This window comes from Cygnus atratus, chromosome 5 (genome assembly GCF_013377495.2).
Source record: "Cygnus atratus isolate AKBS03 ecotype Queensland, Australia chromosome 5, CAtr_DNAZoo_HiC_assembly, whole genome shotgun sequence".
NCBI lineage: Eukaryota > Metazoa > Chordata > Aves > Anseriformes > Anatidae > Cygnus > Cygnus atratus.
In genome coordinates, this window is record NC_066366.1 from 43145685 (window position 1) to 43166923 (window position 21239).

At 43.1% G+C, this 21239-nt stretch overlaps 1 protein-coding gene across 1 annotated transcript in view; it reads left to right on the forward strand.

The window, feature by feature from the left end:
• NRXN3 (neurexin 3) overlaps window positions 1–21239 on the forward strand; it is a 981410-nt gene that overhangs the window by 66285 nt on the left and 893886 nt on the right. The window contains exon 3 of the mRNA XM_035539906.2: window positions 13271–13288. Within this exon, the coding sequence (XP_035395799.1) occupies window positions 13271–13288 (18 nt within the window). The remainder of the gene's footprint in view (window positions 1–13270; window positions 13289–21239) is intronic.

The window sequence follows — 21239 nt, forward strand, 5'->3', positions numbered from 1 at the left end:
CTTTTTTCTGACTCTTCAGGCTATTTTGGGGGTGTTCATCAAGCACTTAGCATGTAGAGAAGCAGAAGAGCCTTCTATTTCCCCCAGTAGACAGAAGCTACAACTAAGCTTTCACTCATAACAAGCAACTAAGTTCGTGGATATTATGACTGATAGGCAATATCATTCTCCTCTCAGATAGTTTCTTTTTCTGTAGACATTGACGAGTGGGGATTAAACTGTATTGCATGGGTAATAAGCAGTCCGTGCCTCAAATGTTGGTGTGCAGAACTGGTAGTATTTGTTAGGCTTCACCTCTAGCCTTCTGTAGTTTTACTGAGGTCAATATATTCTGTCTAGGCACCAAAAAGCAAGAGGATCACACATTTCCACCTCAGTTTTGTATGGTTAATCCTGGAGAATAAGGATGTTCCTTATTGTCCTCCCCACAGTGACAATGGTCATGACCATTCCAGGGCAACATTACTGTAAGGCACGGATATCCTCTTGAGTTATTTGTAGTGATGAGTAATGTGCTCGCAGAAGGAGATGAAGCTACCTTAATGTCCTTGAGTAGAAAGCTGTCAGGTTTGTTTGTATAGTTTTTCTGCTTGCTTCACAGAATTCTGTTGTGGCATGACTAACAGGCAATATGTACATATAATGTTACGTTATATAAACAGCCAGGGAGATGTACTCAATTATTCTCCCACTGGGAAATCATCAGGCTCTGGATATAGTGGTATCAACACAAAATAACCCTGTTCCTCTACTACTCCAAGCTGGCAAGTTTCCTTAGCAGAATTTTGATATTGAGCAACTGGTGGTTGCTGAAAAAGTCCTTATAAATGTTCTTGTATATGTGCTATTAATACAGATCTTCCATGACAGACTTGTTTACCATAAGGGAAAATACCATGTGCTTCAACTGCTGCTCCATATACTGCCTGTGCCCAAGTTCCTTGCCAGATATTTATTAGCTTCATTTTATGACAGTGTAGTTTTGTATTACTTCCCCATTAATTGCTGTTACTTCCCATATATGCTGGCTAATATCCCAGACTAGGTGGGATATGAAGGCTATGATTTTCCTGGTCAATTTCTCCCAGGTTACCTGTGTAGATACCCAGCTATCCCTGACACTTGTTCCATCTTACGTAGATGTATACCAGAATGACCTGCAGGTAATGTTCCTAGTTGAGTAGCTGCTGTTCATGACAGATGGGAGGTGGGCAACTGAAGGAGACTACTGGTTTGCTTCTTACAGATTCAGGAGATTGTCATACAAACCAGGAAGTTCTCATCCAGGAGGAGTAACTCCTCACAGTACGAGTGCTAATGACCATCATTGAAATCCAAAGATGATTGTGTCTCTGCTCCCTAAAGGTTATTGTTTTGTCTCAGGTCTGTGTATCCCTAATGAAGAAAGTTTTTGTTAGCTCTTTATTATGGGACTGATAACTCATCTTGCAGTGAATGAGGCTCTGTAAGATATGGTCAGAATAGGTTGAACATTTTTCACTGGTTCATGCTGTTGTATGGGCCTTGAATTGTCTGGGAAATAGGAGAGGGCCGTGGCTCTCCATGACCTCATCTCAGATGTGGAGGTACAAACGCCCCAGGACAGCCTGATGTATACTGCTGGTCATAACACCTTATTTTTCCATGCTTTTGGTCCATTAAGACTTAGAGCTGGACCCCGGCTTGCAAGGAATCAGTTCATGTGGGAGAGGTACTAGTGTTTAGTCATGCCACAAGCATACAGTGGAAATTTTCCTTTTCTGCTCTGATATTATGACACAGCTTAGCTGCAAAGATACTGCACTTAGAAAGAAGGGACGAAATTGTGTTCTTTTTGCGCTTAAGACCCCAGCAAGATATCAATTAGTATCAATGTTTGGCAGTGTGTTTGGCAGTCTCCTTGGTGTGGGGCTCTGCTTTCTCAGTTTATGCAGTGCTCAACATGTTAGTGCACTGTTGGAAGTCAGTAATTATGATGGTGGCTTTCCTGTATTCAGATATCAGCCAGGATATGAATTGAGGGCTGCACTCATCTCCTTTCACTTAGGTCATGGAAGGACTGCTAGCTGGGAATAACTTTGAATCTCTATCAACATACAGTGGATTTGAATTAGTGGCTTGGAAGTGAAAAGCTTCATACTGCTCAGCAGTGTCTTTTATATAGCAGACCTGAGAAAAATGAACATGGAAGCTATTTATTACATACACTCCTTCTTTTCACAGATTTAAGAAAGAGTAGAAATTCTAGAACATTTTTTCAATATGAAAAAGACGTCGAAGTCTTTCCCCTACATCTTTTCTAGCTGTTTTCTGTTGTTGTGGATAGGGACGTATGTGTATTATGTTAACAATAGTCAAAATTATTTTGTGCTGTATATTAAAAAAAAAAAAAAAAAGGAGAAAAAGAAGAACATCTTCTGCATGCAAGTGCTAGTAATTGTAGGGGCTTGATCCTAGTCCATTCAATGAAGAGAGACATCTGCTCAATTCAGTGGGTATGAGGTCCTGCCCTGACCTGTGATTATACACTTGGGTCTGCATCTGCGTGGATCCCACTACAAGCTGGAGGTCTACATTTAGACGTTTATACAAGAAAATTTAGCATTTTGAGAGATGCAGAATGCAGCTGTTTCTCATCATTATGTTTCACATTTACTTAAGTCAGCAGTTACTCTTTTCTAAGCAGCAAATTTCAACAATAAACAAAGCAAATGCTTCCAATAGAACCTCTTGATGACTTCTATTTAATTTAAATATATATATTGTGGCAGCAAATACAGCAATAACATGGAAAATAAAACCCACTAACATATACTCTAAGAATGATATGTACGTGTAGGAGGAAGAGGAAAAGAAGATGCATTTCTTCTGATTACTCACACTGTATTTAGGGTGATTATTGGAGGAGCATGCACTATATATTTTTATGTGTAATAAATAGAGTTCTCACTTTACAGGCACACTGGAATTCCATCCTAATTAGAATTGGAATGAATGCATCAATAATTAGTTGATACTTACTTATACCAAACCCAGAGGCATGCTAAGCACATTATGGATACCAACTAAATTTCAGGATCATGGTCTTTACTTTCAAATCACTAGGCAATTCAGGAAGAAGAGTGTTTAAAGCAGGAGGCTGAGCAGTTCCTTGGCCAGAGAGATCTACTGAAGCACGAATGTTAGCACCTGATGGCACCAGGTGGCTGAGTAGCACCATGGCAATCTTTTCTGAGGACTCCTTCCCTTAGAGCTGTTCCGCACTGGGGAGCGGGTCGGGGTGAGAGTGAGATGGGGCAAGGATTTTCCAGACCTCAGGAAGAAAGGCCTGACAAAAATGGAATAATAAAATAGTGGTTTTAATAAAATAGAATAAAAAGAAGAATATAGATAACAAGTAAATCCTATATCCTAGCAAATGCAGGGAACCCTGCTTTTATGTGGCATCATATGGTCTACAGATGGATTTTCCTTCTCCCTCCCATTCTGTGGTGCCTTTTATTTTGCGTAACAAACAAAATCGTCTATCTTCTCCTGACAGGTTGGGATTTTATCTCTGTCATATCATTCACCAGTGTGCAGCACAGAGCAGCACAAGGCACACCAGCAGATTCCCTTACTGCAAATACTCATGCTTTAAAGTATGTTAGCATATTTAAAGTATATTAACATTTCAAATATGTTAGCATAACTGACTTTTAAAGCCATAAGTACAAGGCCCAACAGAGCAGATGTGGACTGGTCAAGATCGCCAGCCACTTGAATATAGCGTCTTCTGCAAGGCTCCCAATAAAACATAGAGTTACGTATTCATCCGGGCTGAGTCTTGTAACAAATCTAGATTTAATTCAGTATTAGTTATAATCAATACTGAAAAAGCAAGATGGAGTTTTATTTCCAGTGTGAGCTGGATTCAGTGGTATAATGACAACAATGATACCTAGGCCTTAGGAAAAGGGCCCCCTCTTCCTGATCCTCCACCCTTGCTGACTAGGCTAGGCACAGCCTTCTGTGGCTCCAGCTCTGCTGCTTCAGATTGCTTTGGGGGGAATATTAGCATCCTCTAATAACTCCGTCAGACTTATCGAGGGATTTGTTTTATAAATTCCAAGACTGGGTACAGCAAATAGATTATAGCTTGGACCACTTCATAGGCTTAACAAACCTTTTCTGCGCTTACTTATTGCTTTTTTTTTTCCCCAATTCTTCCAGTGTATCTTTGTTGTTCTTGGTGTTACTACTTATTGAATGTCCTCAATGCTGTATATGTCACAGGGGATATTCCCAAAGTTCATTTCTGTCCATCGTTTTTTGGATTATAAGAGAGGAAAAGAGATGGCACAATTTGTGATGGATTTGGGAGTAGTAAATGCGTTTGGTAGCTGTCATGGTGATAGTCTGAGAACAAGACAAAGCTGAAAATATTTGGCATGTGTGCAGGGTCTTGCTCAGCAGGACAGAAGGTGCCCTCTTTCTGTGGCATACGTGGGTAATGCCTTGGTTTCCAGTCTCTGTGCCCGTCTTGCAGGTGATGCAGACAAGGGTGAAACACCGTGGGCCCAATTTAAGTGCTTTGAGCAGATGGCAGAGTGCCTGCAGTGAAGCTACATTTAGCTTCTTGTGTCGGTTCTTGGTTTGGCTGGTTCACTTCAGTCTAACTGCTCAAAAAATAGGTTATTTTTGTGGTGTTCAGCATGGGGTAGTTTGCTGTTGCACACCATCAGCAGCAAGTTCCTTGTCATCTTTATGTCCTGATAACCTCCTAACGTTACTGCTTTTGCTAGATCTTAGAAGAGGTAGCTAGGTTGGTAAATCCAGGGAAGGCCTTCCCTGTGGGGAGGGCATTTAGTACAGGGAGCTTCATCCAATTCACATCCGTTCCTGCTGCTCAAGTCAATTAAAATAGGAAGGTCATAGGAGAGAAACTGGCCCCTGTATCCCTAAGGTCTGTTGTGTGAGTCACGTCCAGCTTACAAGAACATCTCTATGATGTGCTGCAGCCACTAAAGTGTCACACTGGTTGATTTAGTATATGTTAAACTCCAGATTGGAGAGAAAATTAGGCTTATAATGGGAAGCTACTTTCAACTGTAGTTAGAACATGAAGACGCTCATGAGGAACTGTCCATAAAAATGTCACTATCTTGCAAGTAAGTTTTGAAAGACTTTGTGAAGTCTAAGGCTCTCCTACTTTGAAGGGATTTCTGAATGATGGTAGGAGTATGCAGCCATAAGTATCTGCATGAAAGCAGGTACAGAAATGTCTAGGTAAGGCTACAGAAATGTGATAAAACAGGTAGAAGTATAAATATTGTGTAATTTTAGAGGGTCTTAGTTTCTAGTTTCATCCAAGCTGGAACTTGTTGAGAGGGAAAGAGAAATCATCTTCCTCTTCTTACCACTGAAGATGATCTATTAAAATGCAAAAAAAGCCTCTTTCTTTGTAACCCTGTGACTGCTCATAATATATGAATGGTTTAGAAGTAGTGGTTCCAAACATTGTAGCTTAAGGCAGGGAAGTCATTTAGTCTTTTTTTTTTCTTTTTTTTTTTTTCTTTCTTTTTTTTTTTTCTGAAAGGCCACTTAGGTGGAAAAAGCTTTGGCACTTCTAGTATGTAATATGATGAACCATATGGTGGCTTTTGCTGTTTGCACGGAACATTTAATGGTGACAAATTGTAGTCTGTGAAGAAGATTTCATGTGCACTTCATGGGCACACGCTATCAGAGTATTCATGTTTTTCTGACATGATTTGTTTGTCCTCTGATATCTAGTCCTTTTTCTCAGGAGCTATTGATTTTTCTTGGTGCCAGTGTTGCAAGTGAATTTTAGGGCAGAAGACTACTCTTTGTAGGGCTCAGCGTGCAGTACTGGTAAACAGAAAGGTAAGAGGGGTTGTGGATCTGCACCAGTCCCTAGTGAGGAGCAAAGGTCTTCAGAGAAGTGGAGTGCTCTTAGGCTGATTTGTCTGAAAACCCAGACCGTATTTCTTATTCATAAACTTGTCAGCCTGTGTTTCTGACAAGAAGGACTGCCTGGCTCTCACTGGGTTTTTGGCCCAATCGAATATGCCTCTCAGGGACGGACAGGCTTCTGATGGATTTAGATCTGTGCTAAAAATGACTAGATGAACGTACTGTCCAGTACAACTGAGCCCAGGGTAAAACTCAAAATTGGTCCTACTGTAGATAAGTTAGGTGTCTTTCACTGCAGGCACAGAATGGCAGCCATATGCAGAGGGTCTTGATGGACTGACACTGCAGTTTAGAAAAGAAGTGACTAAAACTGGGGATGAGGTAGATCGTAATAATAAGTACGCTGCAGTGGTGTTGAATGCCGAATGATTATCCATAATCTTTTAGAAAGCAACAGGTACGGGATGCCCAAGGTGATATATTCAGCTGTAGGTTTTAAATGAACAGATGAAAATGGTTTCACACCACATCAATTCTAGTTCTGGAAGAGGCCAGACAAATTCAAAGAGGGAAAAGTCCATTAAGGACTATTAAACATTTTGATCTTGATGCAGTCTCTCATTGCTGGAAGCTGCAAGTAAGGTTACTGCGAATTTTCCCAGTTCCTTTCACTCCTCCCTGAGTACAGGTGCTTGGCTGCTGTCAGAGGCTCAGCCTTGCTGTGATGTTTGCCCTGCTCCATTACTGAAGCTCTTAGCTCCTGATGCCTGGCAGCTGCTACTGATGGGATTGCATGGGGAGACTGTTTTTTAAATTAGAATAATAAAATTGTAAGAAATGGGATTGGAAGCGGTCTCAAGGGCCAACTAGTCTTTTAAAGACAAGATCAGGTGTACCTGAAAAATTAATGAGAAATAATTCTATAGTCTTTTCTTAATAGTCTCCAGTGCTGGTACCTAACTCCCAGTAGCCAAACTATTCCAGGGCCTCACTACCCTATTGCTACCATGTTTTTCTAATGTTAAACCTAAACTTCACTTGCTGCACCGTAAATTTCTTCTCATTCTGTCTATGGTGAGTTTAGAGTGCAGAGTATTTTCGTCTGCTTCCTCCTGCCCTTCAGAAATTTTACAGTTACGTATCTTTGTGTGCAACACAGGACTGTGGGCACAGGTGGCTGAACAGAGATGTATGGAGGTGCTGTGCAAAATAACAGTGAGAAAATCCTCTTTTTCCTTTCGTGTCCAGGCCTCTAGGATGAAACACCAGAAGCTTCATCCTGGAGTGATCAGGCAACGTAGCTAGGCAGTTTAAGTGAAGATCAACAGATTGTTTGGGCGGCACTGAGTATCTAATTTCTGGTTGGATTGCCTTGAGGAGAAAGCTTGGCCCCTTGAAATTAGGATTTTTTAATTTTATTTATTTTTTAGTAGGCGTAGAAGCTACTTACAGTTTTTATGCTTTAGAGGGTGACATACTCGGGCACATGTCAGCCAACCTCACATCTGACCCTGTGGAGTGCTCATGGCATTCGTAATGGTGAAAGTATGCAGAGTGTGCAGAACAGCATGGAGGCATCAAACCAATGTTGATCATTCAGATAAGATTTGAAATCCAATCCCTCCACCTAATTAAAATCAAAAGTGGTTTAAAATCGTATGGTACTTTTAGTAAAATCAGCCAAGTTAGAGTAAGGTTTCATGCTGCCTTTTTAGTAGTTCTTGTTGTTCTAACTCTGACAGGCTAAACTGCTGGCGTTCCTATAAGCTGTTAAACATCTGTCTCTTTCACTTCAGAGCTGACTGCACTTCAGTATTGGATGAATGATTCTTATATTCACAGCTAATAAGTGCTTTGGGATCCCAAGTATTCACTCTTTACACAGTACCACAAATGTATGCAATTCTGTGCAACATATGAAGTGAGTACTATTCCCAAGAGACTGAAGCCTAAGAGATCCCATAGGACAAAGGACACAGAGAAATGTAATTGATTGTAATGAACTTGTTTGTGTATGTGTCACCACTTGTCTCTACTGAATAAAATCAGAAGTGTTCAACACTCCATTAACACAAATTACAGGGTCCTGTTCTTCTGGAGTGAGACAATAAGGTCCACACCTGCTAGTACTGTGAAGTTCTTTGTGATCCCAGCATGCTGCTCAGTAACAGACATTATAGGCTCAAGTGGTCTTGGATTTGTCTCAGTATCATAAATGTTCAACAAAATAAATAGAATTGGTTACATTTATCTGTGTTGCAATTCTGTCAGAATCGGTGGAAAGATATCAGGGATGGAGCCTACTGAAATCATGACACTATCACAGTAACTGTCAACTCTTTTATAAATTTAATGGAGCCAAGATTTTAATTTCATTAGCCATACATGTAACAGTATACAAGGTGCCTATCCCCTGTGGGAGCACAGGCGCTACAAGGATGGTGGTCTTGAAATTGGTCTCATTACAGAGAGCATCTTCACCCAAGCAAAGTGTTGTTTGAAGCTCATTATACAAGGCAGGTGTTATTTCTGTCTCCCAGCTGGCTTTGAACCAGTTTCCTGAAGAAAAAGACAAGGAATCTGGATGGTTTTGCACCAACAATGGTGCCCAACAGTTTGATACAGGAAGTGAAGGAAGACCATATATTTACCTTTAAAAGACCAGATTAGGATGACATGAGACTACTCAACAAATCAGCATCTGTAATTTGCACTTTGTTTGATGAAGTGTCAAATTAATGAAGACTTCGCTTATTGCAGTTTGAGGGTTTTCCACCTCAGCCAAAATGCAGTTCTTCATCCAATTATTAAAATGTTGCATCAGAGCTCAGTTAGGAGGAAATCACCTGGTTCTGAGTCACCAGCATCTCTTCCTACCACACCACAGTAGTCCAGACTGGCCCATCACATATCTTTTGAGTATTTTCAAAGGCTGCCGTAAATGCATCCATCTGTAGTCTCTGAACTGCTTTCATATATATCAGTAAGTCAAAGTAAGTGACTGAGAGTTCCCAACAAACTATACTTCTGCCAATGAAATTGTACCCGTATCTATTGTATTTGCAGCACAGTGAGTGCCAAAGCTGCTTCAGAAAGGCTTTTTCAGGTGCCCGCAACTGAGTTAACTTCAGAAAAAGGTCATTTTCCTGTCTAAAGGCAGGATCTCCTTTTATCTGGGAGTTGGTATCCTGTAACAAAAAGATACCTCTGATTTTAAAACTTTTGCCTTCCTTCGCTGCCCAGTTTCTGCTGGTTTCCTAGTGCCCTCCACACACTGGTATTCAGAGACAGGGTAACTGGAGAGCACTGGAGGGGGATGCCCAGGGCTTGAGGGACTGACACTACAAGACAGAGCCGTTCTTTTCTAGGCTATTGTTTCCAGTTGGCCTAGGGTGCTCCTGTCTGATGGCTGTTTTATGACAAGAGGATTCAGTCAGTAGCTATCAGTTTGGCTGACAGAAGACAGGTGTCAACAGCCCATCAAAGGGGGGACAAGACTGAGTAGACTACAGGGATGGGAACTAAAACAGGTCTCTTCAGGTCAAGGTGATGTATATCGATAGGGCTTGTGTGCACAGACAGCTTGTGTGCTGTTCCTGTCCTCCAGGTAGAGAGAACAGTGCACCTCGTGGCGCTTTCCATTATTGCTAAACTTCTTCTTAAAAAATGTTAGAATAAAAAAAAAAAAAACTTCAGATGTTTCTGTTAGAGACACTGGAGAGATGTGATCTATAATAATATTTGCTTTGTTCCTCACAATCGCCTTCATCCTCCTCCTTCCCCCTCCACCCCCCCAGCTGGCTGGGGCTGCACCAGACAAAGGCAGCAACCCCGCTGATCCCTCTTTCAACCTAGCTATTAGCATCAAAGAACAAAAGCAAACAGCACCGGCTTGTGGCTCAGCCATTTACAAAGGCGCAATAAACGGACTCTTGTGTATAGGGTAAAGCAAACCCTGCCTTGTGTTTTGTTAAGAGGCAGGACTTTCCGCGTTTGAAGTGCTCTGAGATGGGGAAAGTGGGGAAACCTTCCTCTACGTGGCAGTAAGTGCCATGGTCACTGGGACCAGAGTTAGCCATGAGTTCTGTGTGCTCCCTGTTTCATCAGGGAATGCTGTACCTCTTCAGTGCCTATGTAGGTAGGAGATCCCTGTCATGGAAGTAGGGTAGGGCTGATGGAAGACGAAGAAAGGGGGGACATCTTTTAAACAGTCATTTTAAAAACGAACCAGAAAAAGCATGAAGAGAATTTGAGAGAACGCCTCAGATGGCAGGAACTCCAGTAGACTCAAGTTAGCTCCCTGATCTGGTCACTGTGGCCATTTGCCATCTCTGTTCTTGAGCCTCTTTTCTAATTGCAGAGGCACCAGTTGTGCATGAGCTACAGCATCAGAGTGCACTTGATTAAGGGTTCCTTTTGCAGTATATGCAACCACATTTTTAACTGCACGCTAGAGGTGAGTGGCACCCTGTACCACAGAGGTGTTATGGGGTTTCCTGTGAGGACTGGCACGGCAATTTCAATTGTAAGCCACAGTGGTATTTATTGTAGGGTCTTTTGCGAGGGCTGACTGGCTGCATGCAATTTTTGTCTTAACAAAGAAAGCAGTGCTTTCTTGTGTGTGTTTTAAACTAAAACCCAAGTAGTTTCACCATTTGAAAATCAGCATTTGCTAGCAGGTACCACATGGGGGGGTGTCTGCAATACAAGAAATGGAGTGTATAGTATAGGAGGGAAGTGGCACTGATGACTTTGGCTACCAAACAGGTAAATACTGCAGAAGTTCACAGAAATGTGAACAGTGTCTTTTCTGATGCAACCAGTGCATACAGAAATTGTGTTGGGTGAAGACATTCCAAAAAGACAGAGGGAAAGGAAAGCTAAGAGTAAAACTGGTCGGGCTCAGGGATGCCTGCTCCTAGGGACATCTGAACAAAACGTATGGGTAAACAAATGGAAAGCCCCTTGCTGGCTGCCCCCTTACTTGCCAATGAAAAACTATGTTTTGGAGATGCTCTGTAGCTTTTAACACTTAATTGTTCCCCTTTTTAACAACTTCATGACCTGTTTAATTCACGCACAGTTAAATAAGTATTATTTAACGCAGTAGATCAGTTACAGCCTACTGCCTGCCTCTCCTCTTATTTGCTTAATGTGTTTATCCTTTGCTCACTGTTGGTTCCCTCTTTTCTCTGCCCTTTCTGTCTGGTGACCCCTTTATTCCCCAGACAGACCACTGATTCCCTTCTGGAGCACAGACACCCTGCTGTACCTCGGGCTGTGGCCCTGCCTGCTCCCATGGGCAGCGAGGCTGAGAGGGTGCAGGGGTCTGGAGCTTTGTACCTGTTTGGAACAGGCAGTGGGGGAACTGCTGGATTATCAGTAGCACATGTGGTGACTTACACTGCTCCCTCCTTCCTCTTTTACTTCTGACATGTGTGATCATCTTCTCTGACTGTGACTCTAACTTCCCCGCAAACACCTCAATTCAAGTTCTGTTGTGGACTCGTTTCTTTGGCATCGTGTTCTCATTCTGCAGTGGTGGTGAAGGGTCTGCTCTTTCCTTCTGCCCCTGCTCTCACTTTCTATCATCAGTGCGTGTGTTGCTGCCTGACACTTGTTTTTCTTTCCTGCCTAAAAATAATTACTCCGAGGCAAACTTTCAGTGCTAGGTGTCCTTCCAGGTTCACATGCAAAGACACCAGATCTTAGATACCATTATGTGCTGAAAAAGGAAAGGCAACAAATAACACTCATCAGATCTGACATACATATTTAGTGGAAGCTACGGAAATTAAATGAGTTGGTGCAGCAGTCCCTCCCCTGTTTGTGCATTGTTTTATTTGGGTTATTACTTCCTTAGCGAAGGATGGCTTGATATATGTGTGATGTACCACAGGGACTTTTCCTCAAATGATTCTGGAACCATTACAAAGTGATGAACAAAATGCAACAGAAAGTGAAAAACAGAAAGCAACATCCACAGGAATCAGTCACTCACCGCTGAAATGCAAGTGTCTTGGGAAGACAAGTGGCACTGGTTTCACGGGAACATAGCTGGTTTGGATGGAAAGGGAGAGTGGTGATGGAAAGGGGAGGGGATACTCAGGGAAGGAGAATACGTTCTTAACCTCGGTGTGTAGCCGAAGCACCCAGCATGTCATGCTCCTGGACTCATGGCAGAAATGCTCTGGGACCTGTAGTAACCTGAGGGGATAATGTATTGCTTTGAAGCCTTACCTGAAGGACGGTACCTGCAGCAGCATAGCTCATGAGCAAGGTACAGGAAGATTGCTACATTGGGACTTGGCCCCACTGTTTCCACAAGCAAGTTCATGTTCCTCTTTGGAGGACTGCCTGGCAAGGAAGGTATCGATCTAGTCTAACCCCATGAGATTTCAGAGGTTCCTCCCTCATGGTGTTATGATAAATGGGGCTATTCAGAACAAGACTAAACTTGCGATGCTAAAAAGATGTGAGAGGCATGTTTTAAAAGCACATTCCCTGGGGCTGATGAACTCTGCCCAAAACATATACTACATTCAAAGATACGCCTTTTCTGTGACTTTTCACTTACATAGCCTTGCTCCTCTGTTTTTTAAAGGACTAATTTATTCTGGGATTTATGTGATTGATTCCTAAAGAAGTCTTGTGTCATGGCTGAAAAAATACTGATTGAAATTTGGTCTGATTTCCACATCTTGTGAAAAGACAACACGTGGGACGTGCCAACCTGTGGCACTCCTTCTCCCCCGCCCCCTCTGCTGTCTGCAATGAAGGATGTTTTGTTTTTTTTTTTTTTTTTTTTTTTGAGAATGATGGGCAGGAGGAATGATAAGGAGTGGGCTTTCCTCTAAGGGCTTTCGGGACTGAGTGTCTTGCACCTGATCATAAATTCACATGGCCCCTTGTAAAAGGGGAGCAGGTTCTTTTCTTTTTTTCTGAAAACTTGCTTGAATTTATGTGCTGTAGTAACCTGCAGGTAGGTTTTGGTTCTTTCTCTTGCATTTGTGTGTGAAAAAAAGTAGAATATTTTAACCAATATTCTTACAGGAACTGATGTGGCTTGGATCTATCTGATTCCAGGAACTCTCTCCGGACAGATATGATGGTGGATTTACTTCTACATGCACAGTGGAGAGGGAGACAAAGCCTCCTCCCTTGCATGGCTGGGTGCTTGGCTGCAGATGGGTGGCCTTCAAACAAACCTAATTACTTCTGGTTTTGCATGAAATTGATTTCCATGCAAGGATGCTGAGTTTCTGTGTGAATCTCTAATGGCTTTTCTCTCTTCTCTCTCTCTCTCTCTCTTTTCCTTCTCTCCCTTCTGCTTGCCATGAAAACACCTCGACAGATGTCAATCATATTCCAGGTAAGTGTTACCTTTGCTGAGCTGAAGGGCTGCTCTGTAAGGAGTGGTGGTGGGCAGGTACCAGGGGCAGAAATCACAACCTGCCTCCCGAGAGTGTTCAGCACAAATCCTCATAATGGACATCACAGGGTCTGGATTGCAAGGTCTTTGATAAAAGGGGAATTTCATAGTAGCAAAGGTCACAAACTTTTCAGAGATTAAGATGTGATGGTCAGTTAAAGGGATGTTTTCTGAATGAAAATTGCATTTAAAATGGTTGCTTGTATTGCTAATAAGCTGGCATTGAACATTGCAGAATATACAGCTTATTTCTTACACGGCTATTTGTAGACATACAGATCTAGTTTTGTCATTTTCCTAATCCCAGTGTAGTCCACTTCATTTGCTAGTCCCACTGATAACCTCCTCAGGTTCATTTCCACTAACAAAGGGTTTTATTGTTCTTGTTTTATGTTAGGTTTTAAAAACAAACAAACAGTGAGTATGTTTCTGGCTGAATGTGAATGTATGATCTTATTTAGGTCTCAAGACTTTCATGCCCCACAGTACAGAAAAGATTCATTCAAAATTAAAAAAAAAAAAAAAAAAAAGGAATGTGTTTCATGTGCATCGTTTATTTGGGGAGTCCTTCCTGGCGGAAGCGTTTTACCACAGAGAACTCCAAGCCTCCCTCCCCGAGTTGCTTTCTCATTGCTGAAAGGATCTGATTCCCCCAGCTTCAGCTACAAGGGTTAATCGGACTAGACCACCTTACTCTGCCATCCACATCCTATTGCCACTGAAGCTTAAGAAACCAATTTTTACCTCACGCTCAGGCAGCTCTCCACCTGGTTTATCATTATGTGAAATGGAAATGAGGGCCCAGGGAAGCAGCTGGCATTGCCATGGCTGGGGGTGGGATGATGGGCGAGTCGAGGCTTTTTTCTTCTCAGCTTTGTGCATAACTTTGGCTAAACCCGACCTGGACCTGGAATGGGTTCTCCATTCAATTTGCTTCTTTTCTACAGTTGGACAATCAGGTTTTGTGAAATACTTCAGAGAAATGCAGTGAGGGCCAGCGGCTCGGGTAATTTCCTTGCATATTTAGCCCTTTTGGCTGCTCTCATCAGTCCCCTTTTTGTTCTGCTGAGATCCCTTGCATTCTGTCTGCATCTCAGCTGGCAGTAATGGGGATGAAAGTGGCCAAATGGCAAACATTGCTTGGCATGTCTTGGAAAGAAAGCCTCTGTACACCATAACCTGCAGGGCTGAACATGTACCTTCTCTACTCCAGGCTGAGGTGTCCAGGAGTTCCCGTCTCCTGTCACCAGGCAGGATCTGACAGGGCATGCATTAAGGGCTCGGGGTCACAGGTCTCTCCACCAGCTCCTGAAGCTGTTGGTGTCTGTGGCAGAGGAGGATGGTTGAACTGGGAAGGTATGGCCTTGCTATGCTCAGCCAATACATGGATATTTTATTTCTGTGATATGCCATGAACAAGTATTGCCTCACACAGCAGTGAACAGCTCTTCTGCCCCACTGCCACCTTATTCTTCTTATTTATATGCCTGGACGTGCATTTTTGTTCTCCCTATCGCTCACATACATATGTTTTTGTTCTCAGGACTGCTTGGGTACTTTCTCACGTGGATTTCTAGTCATACTCGGATGCTCTTTTCCACGTGCTGTCACAGGCATCTCTGCATGTTTTCATTCTGACAGTTACCCTCCCCTCATTACGGGGCTCTGCACCTGATTGCTCCTAGACACCCAACCCCTCTGCTCAGCCCCCCGGGGAGCACACTGGCGCTGCTGTGGGCCTGGGCTGCGACGTGGACCACGGGGGGGTTTGGGTGCGTGCCTCCCCTCTGCCCAGCTGAGCCGAGGTTCTCTCCCTGTCCAGCCATCCAGACACCCGCGTGGTGAGAACAGAGCCCCAGGCCCCTGCCAAGATGGTTGCTTTAACTGTTCACTGTTTGCAAGATAAATTAAGTATTTTATGAGCTACTGGTAGCTATTTCCCCACAGGCAGCAGAAGGGTAGTAAGGAGGCTATCGATTAACTGAATATTTTTTCTTGTCAAATAGAGTGGTTAGAACTAATTCCCCGTAAGAGAAGGTAGCTGGGAATGGGCTGGGGCTGGACCAAGACATGGGGCTCTGCTGGGTGCAGTTCCTGCAAGGTGCAGAGATGTTGGTCTTGTTCAAAGTAAATGGAAATGCATAGTGTGAGCCTTCCTCGGCCGCGAGGTCTCTGCTTGTGAAGAAGGGGCACTCTGGCAGCTGGGCCTGGTGTGTTACACTACTTTCCAGAGCCAGCTGAAGATCCCGTCTGGTTTATTTCACAAATGAAAGGAGTTGGTCAGTTAGCCCAGTTGCCCTATAGGTGTTTTGTCCCAGTCACAAAATAACACCGCATTGTAAGGAACAAAATTGAGTGTTTAGAGCAGGGCCCTGGATCTGGGAGCGTTGCTATCTGTGCTGAGTTGAATCACTGACTCGCTGTGTTGTTTAGGGGAGAAATAACTTCTTTCAGTACTTCAGTTTTCCCTCTGGGGTTATAGCTACAGCCTTATCTCATCTTCACAACAGGCTTAGAGATCTTAGGCTGAATGTTATGGAAGTTAAGTGTCTTTTTACAGAGGTTAAGAGCCTTAGCTGGGGAACAGTGTGCAGCATGGCCAGAACGGATGCCTCCGTCACCTCTGCACAATACCTGCCCCTTTCTTTGCACCTTCTGCTCTTTGCCAGGGGTCTAGGTGCTGAAAGGCAAATTGTTGGGGAAAGACCAGTTGATCAAGCAGCTAGTGACGTGCTCCCATCTTATTTATTTATTTATTTATTTTTCGGTGGAAGAATATATGAAGGAGAAAGGACTAAATATGGGTCCTTAATATTATGGTGACTGGCACTGATACCTGGTGGGTGTCAAACCCGAAGGAGTGCTTTACCTGTCCATGCCACGTTTATCCCCTTTTTGGGAGAGATCTTCAGATATTCCGGAGGAGAAGGCTCAGAGATGAAGTTCTGGTCATTTTACTGTCATGATTTTACTGCTGACTAGAGCTTGCATGTAAATGAATGGGCACAACCCTGTAGAAATGACCTAGTTAGCTGGGGCCCTGAGGAAAAATCAGTCCCTGTTTGCCTGAGCAAGTCTTCCATAAGGATACAGAGGTTCTTGAAGGCACAAGCATACAAGCACTTTTTTTTCGTTCAGGTCTTCTTATCTTTCAGCCTCTATCTTTTAATACTCCTTTCCGTTCTTCATTTGAGGGCTGATATTTTAGTCCATCTTCCTAACTCCATGTCATAGGGTCATTTAAGCAGTACCTGTATGCTGTGTTCTGCGTTCTTGAAGCTGAATTATGCGTTTTGGGCATGAGTGTGTGTGAATTGTGTTGCTGCCTGTTTGAAGTTTCCTATTTGCAGAAGCTACTAGGTAAGAGTACAACTGATAGTTGTACCACCCATGCCGTATCTTCAAGGTATCTTCACATAGGTGGTTGAAACCTCTGTGTATATACAGTTTTCATAGGTGCCACAGTTGTTCTCATTCTTGCATGCCCTTTGTACAGGCACTGTCTACAAATGGGATTCTTCTCACTGAAAAGTTAATGCTTTTCAGCTCCGTGCACACCCATTTACAAGAACATGGCAGTAGTGATGGCTGGGTTCAGAGCAAGAATTCCAGGCCCAGAAACCTCCTTTTTATGCAAGTAGATGCTTTGGAACAAGTTTAAGAAACAAAATTAGCATTGGTCTTTCACTGATATACCTTTGTGATTTCTGGTTGTCACTGCTTTAAGGACTTTCTGACCTGATGACATTGTGCCTGGTGTTTTACAGTCATGGATGGACCTATTTTCTTTGGTCATGTCCAGTTTTTATTTTTCTTATTCCACTTAAATATTTTTCCTCCACAGTATCCTGTGATAACAAGTCCTGTTTTTAATTATGCAACTGTGGAAAGTACTTTATTTCACTTGTTTTTACAGGTGTTAGTTGAAAATACCATTCAGTGACTCCTTCTCCTAGTGTTCTGACAAATAAGAAAAAAAAATTCCCTGTTCACTTCCTCTGTATTATTTAGGATTTTAATTCTATCATGTATATTGTCAGACATTTCTGTTCCAAGCTGAGGAGTCCTATTCCATGTCTAACCCTTTCCCACTTGTGCACCTACTTGGTCAGGTGCTCTGTTTTCCACTGATACACATCTTCTTATCTGCCAGGCATAAAATGCATTCACCCCCAGCTCTTGCCATCTGCACACGTTCTCTTGTGCATGCAGTCATCTTTGCAAACACTTGCATGTGTATTTTTGTGCTTCAAACACCATCCTCCTCCTAACCCTCCCCATGTGAACATTGCACTAGGCATGTGCCATGTACAAAGTCTGAGTGCTGTTTCTGCCATGGGAGAAAGGAGATTGTATGGTTTGATCTCTCTCTGCCCATAGATGTTGGGATAAAATACTTTCTCTTTGGCTCCCATCCCACGCTATTTTTCCTTTGATCACCCAGACTAGGTGCCACTCACCCTGACTTACTGCCCCCGATAATGACAAAACCTCTCCTGGAATCACATAGCAGAGGAAGCAAAGGGGGTGGAAAAGAGGAGCTAGCACAGCTGTTGTGTATAATTGGATTGGAAGTGGGCCTCCGGCTACAATAACAGAACTGCACTCCCGGCTGGCCTCACTGCTGGGGCCTGCGAGGAGCCCCTTGGCTGTTGAGCACGGCGTGGATGAATCAAACAAAACTGACCGCTCCCTAGCCTGTGCTACTGCTTTGCCCAGGTATAAAAAATGGGTGCCACGAATGCCAGCAGCCAAGAAATCAGGTCATCCTCTTGGCAGAGCTGACCTGTCTAACAGGTAAAAGATTTGAACTAGAACTCAGAATGATTTTTCCTTTTCAGCTGTCTCTTCGAATGCCCCCAGACAAGGGTTTTGCATGAGTCGTGTCCTTTGGGCTTACTGGGAACGCCCTGGTTTTGGTATGTGGGGTCTCTTATGGACGTTTCCTTGCTCTCTGAGTTTTAGAAAACCTCAAGATACCTATTTTATCTTAAATATCATGGGGGAGAAGAGGAACTTGTTAGCTCTCCTCCTTAACTAGAAGAGGGAGCTGCTGATGGAGCTGGAGTAGGAGGCTCAGAGGGGAAAGAAGCCTATTTCTTAAGGAAGTACTAGGTCTAGGAAATTAGGAAAGGAAATGTAAAGAACAGATCGCATCACTCATTAGAGCGCTCTCCTTTATAGTAAGTGTCATTTTATTTTTGGAAGAACCCCTGGTTTGCACAATTTCTTTCTTCAGCTCCACCATAAGGGATTTGCATGTGTGTCCTGGACCAGAGGGCTTGAAGCCTTGGCTCAGACACATATTGCAGCTGGCCCTGTTTTTGTCTGAATGGGTTGTGGAGCCTGATACCCAGGAAAGGATCCTCGGGGGGCAAGCCTGCCCCTGCAGAGAGCTGGTCTGCTGCTGCTGCTGCCTGGCAAACTCTTTTCCTTTCCAAAGAGCTTCTGGGCTATTCTTCTGGCGGTGTCATTAAAAGGGAAATATCGAGGCTGCCCACCTGAACAGAGCAGTTCAGCAGCGCACACACACATGCACACACGTGCACACCCCCAGAGCATGGGCCCAGTAATGTGGGAGAAGCTATAATTAACTAGACGAAGGAGTCCATTTTCCTTTGTTGCTGCAACCGGTTATTACTGTCAGCTGTGTTTTGTGCTCTCCACACTTTCTTAGGATTTGTGGGTTTATTTTTCCATTTGAAATGTTAAGTACCCAAATGCGGTGCTGGGGGGAAAGGGAGGTAAGCTTCAAGGTGGCTCCAAGGTTTTCTTCATTTCCTCCTCCACCCTGCAAATTGTCCCTAGTACATTCTTAAAGCTGAGGTCAGCTGCTTGATTACATTGCTCTTTCATATTGTACTCTGAAGTTACTTGTAAAAGTGTCCTTTTGGCTTCATAAGAATCCAGCAGTGGCCCTTGATACTTTGTACAATTAGAGCCACTTAATTCTCCTATTTTGATATGGAAATCAGATGGTTCACAATATTTTTTTTAAATGTAGTTCTTTTAAATATTACTTTGAGATCAAGGGAGATTAATATTAACCTTTAAGAAAATAATATTGATTTGGTAGCAGGTTAAAGAAATATCAAAAAAGCCTCCCAAGTCTAAACAGAAAAAGTCAATTGTGACAGGCGTAGATCATGGCCAGAGAGCAGAGTTGATGTCTGTCTGCCCTCAGCAATGGAGATATTATTTTAATAACAAACCTATGCTCTGAAGAACCAGGCCACTTTCTCTTCACATTACTGCTGAAAGTCTGAAGAAGCTGCCGCTCCAGAGGCTGAGCACAAGCAGATGCTTATCGTTATCCAAGAAACCTGTTGAGAGCCTCCCTCCAAAGCCATGTGTTTGTCCTTACTGTAGCTCACATTTGACATTCAGTAACAGCAAGTCTCCAGCTTGCTGGCTTTGACATGGAGTTTCTTTGCAGCAGATAAGCTGTTTATTCTGTGCTTTTCCTGAAGCTTTTCCAAAGCTACCCACCATTTTTGGTGGTAGTTGTGCCCAGCCAGTAGATTATTGTAGGAATGACGAGATCTGCTTAGAAAAACCACGCAGCACCTTGACCCTGGTGGTTCATGCAGGTTTGTGCCAACGTCTTCCCAGATCTGTGCTGTCTGGGATTGCAGCCCTGAGGCTTCAATCTTTTTTTTTTTTTTTTTTTTTTTTAAAAATCTAGGATTAAAAGGGAAAGCTGAAACAGTGCACGTTTCAACTGATTTTAGATGGAAATTCAGATTTTCCTATAGGATTTCCCCCAGAATGTGATGCCTATTGACCCAAGCAACGGTTGTACATGTAAATGTACCGGCTTTGGGGCCTGATGAGTTCATTTGGTGTCCTGAGTCAGCTGAAAGCTTTTCTGGCCTTTATGGTAGAAGCCCAAATAGCACGGTGATAGATGTCCCCGCTGTTCTGGCAAAAGCCGGTCTAGTTTTCAGGGCCGCACGCCTCTCAAACCTCTTGCATTAGTTTATTGGATGCCCTCGCAGTCCAATAGCAAGTGCTACCCCATGCCACCTTGAGATGACTTTGACTTTTGATTTGAAAATTGTTTTAGTTTCTTGTCATATCTTGAAACTGATGTAAAGGTGAAACAATGATGCCAGTTCACATTTTCTGTGTTGATTTTACTGTGACGAATTTGAGGCATTCGTTACAAATGCTGCAAATGTCACAGACTTAAGATCTCTGAAGTTGAAGGTTTTGGTTGTTAATGACATTTTGTTGGAGATAAATTCACTCATTTTCACTCCTATTTTAAATTGCAAGGGGAAAAAGTTTTCAGATGAGGAAAATTGATATGTTCTTTCATTATTAAATTATCATTATATCTAATAATGGATCTTGAATTCTGTTGGTGATCTGTTAGTTAAAATAAGGATCTGCATCAATGGATGAAATGAGAGCTAATACTGTGGATTTTTTTGCTCTATCTCCAAGTCCACCCCCCTTTTCCTTCCCGATTTAAAAAGGAGAAGGTTGCATTTGGGGGGACACTATTTTTCTTTAATCTTGTCACTTCTGTTGCCCAGCTGGGACTAGAAGATCAATAGAAGCACTCAGTACCACAGCTTCTGTATTTCAAATCTGACGAGAAGCAGGGGAGTCAGAAGACTTCTCAGGGAGATTTCATCCTGCTGGTGTTTGAACCAGGGCCAAGGCAGGGGCCAGAAGGGTGGCTGTGCCTCGGAGGTGCTCACCCTGACAGATAGGGCACACAGCGCTGGCCTTCTGGGATAAGGGCAGAATTCCCGACATTTGGGATCTTTATAGCTCCTCTGTGGCTTGTTGAGAGAGAAAGAGGTGTTACTTAGGGTGCGATTCAGAGTGTTTAATGCAGGCTTCTGCTGTGAACCCTCTCTGGAGGTTCTCTTTGTCAGTG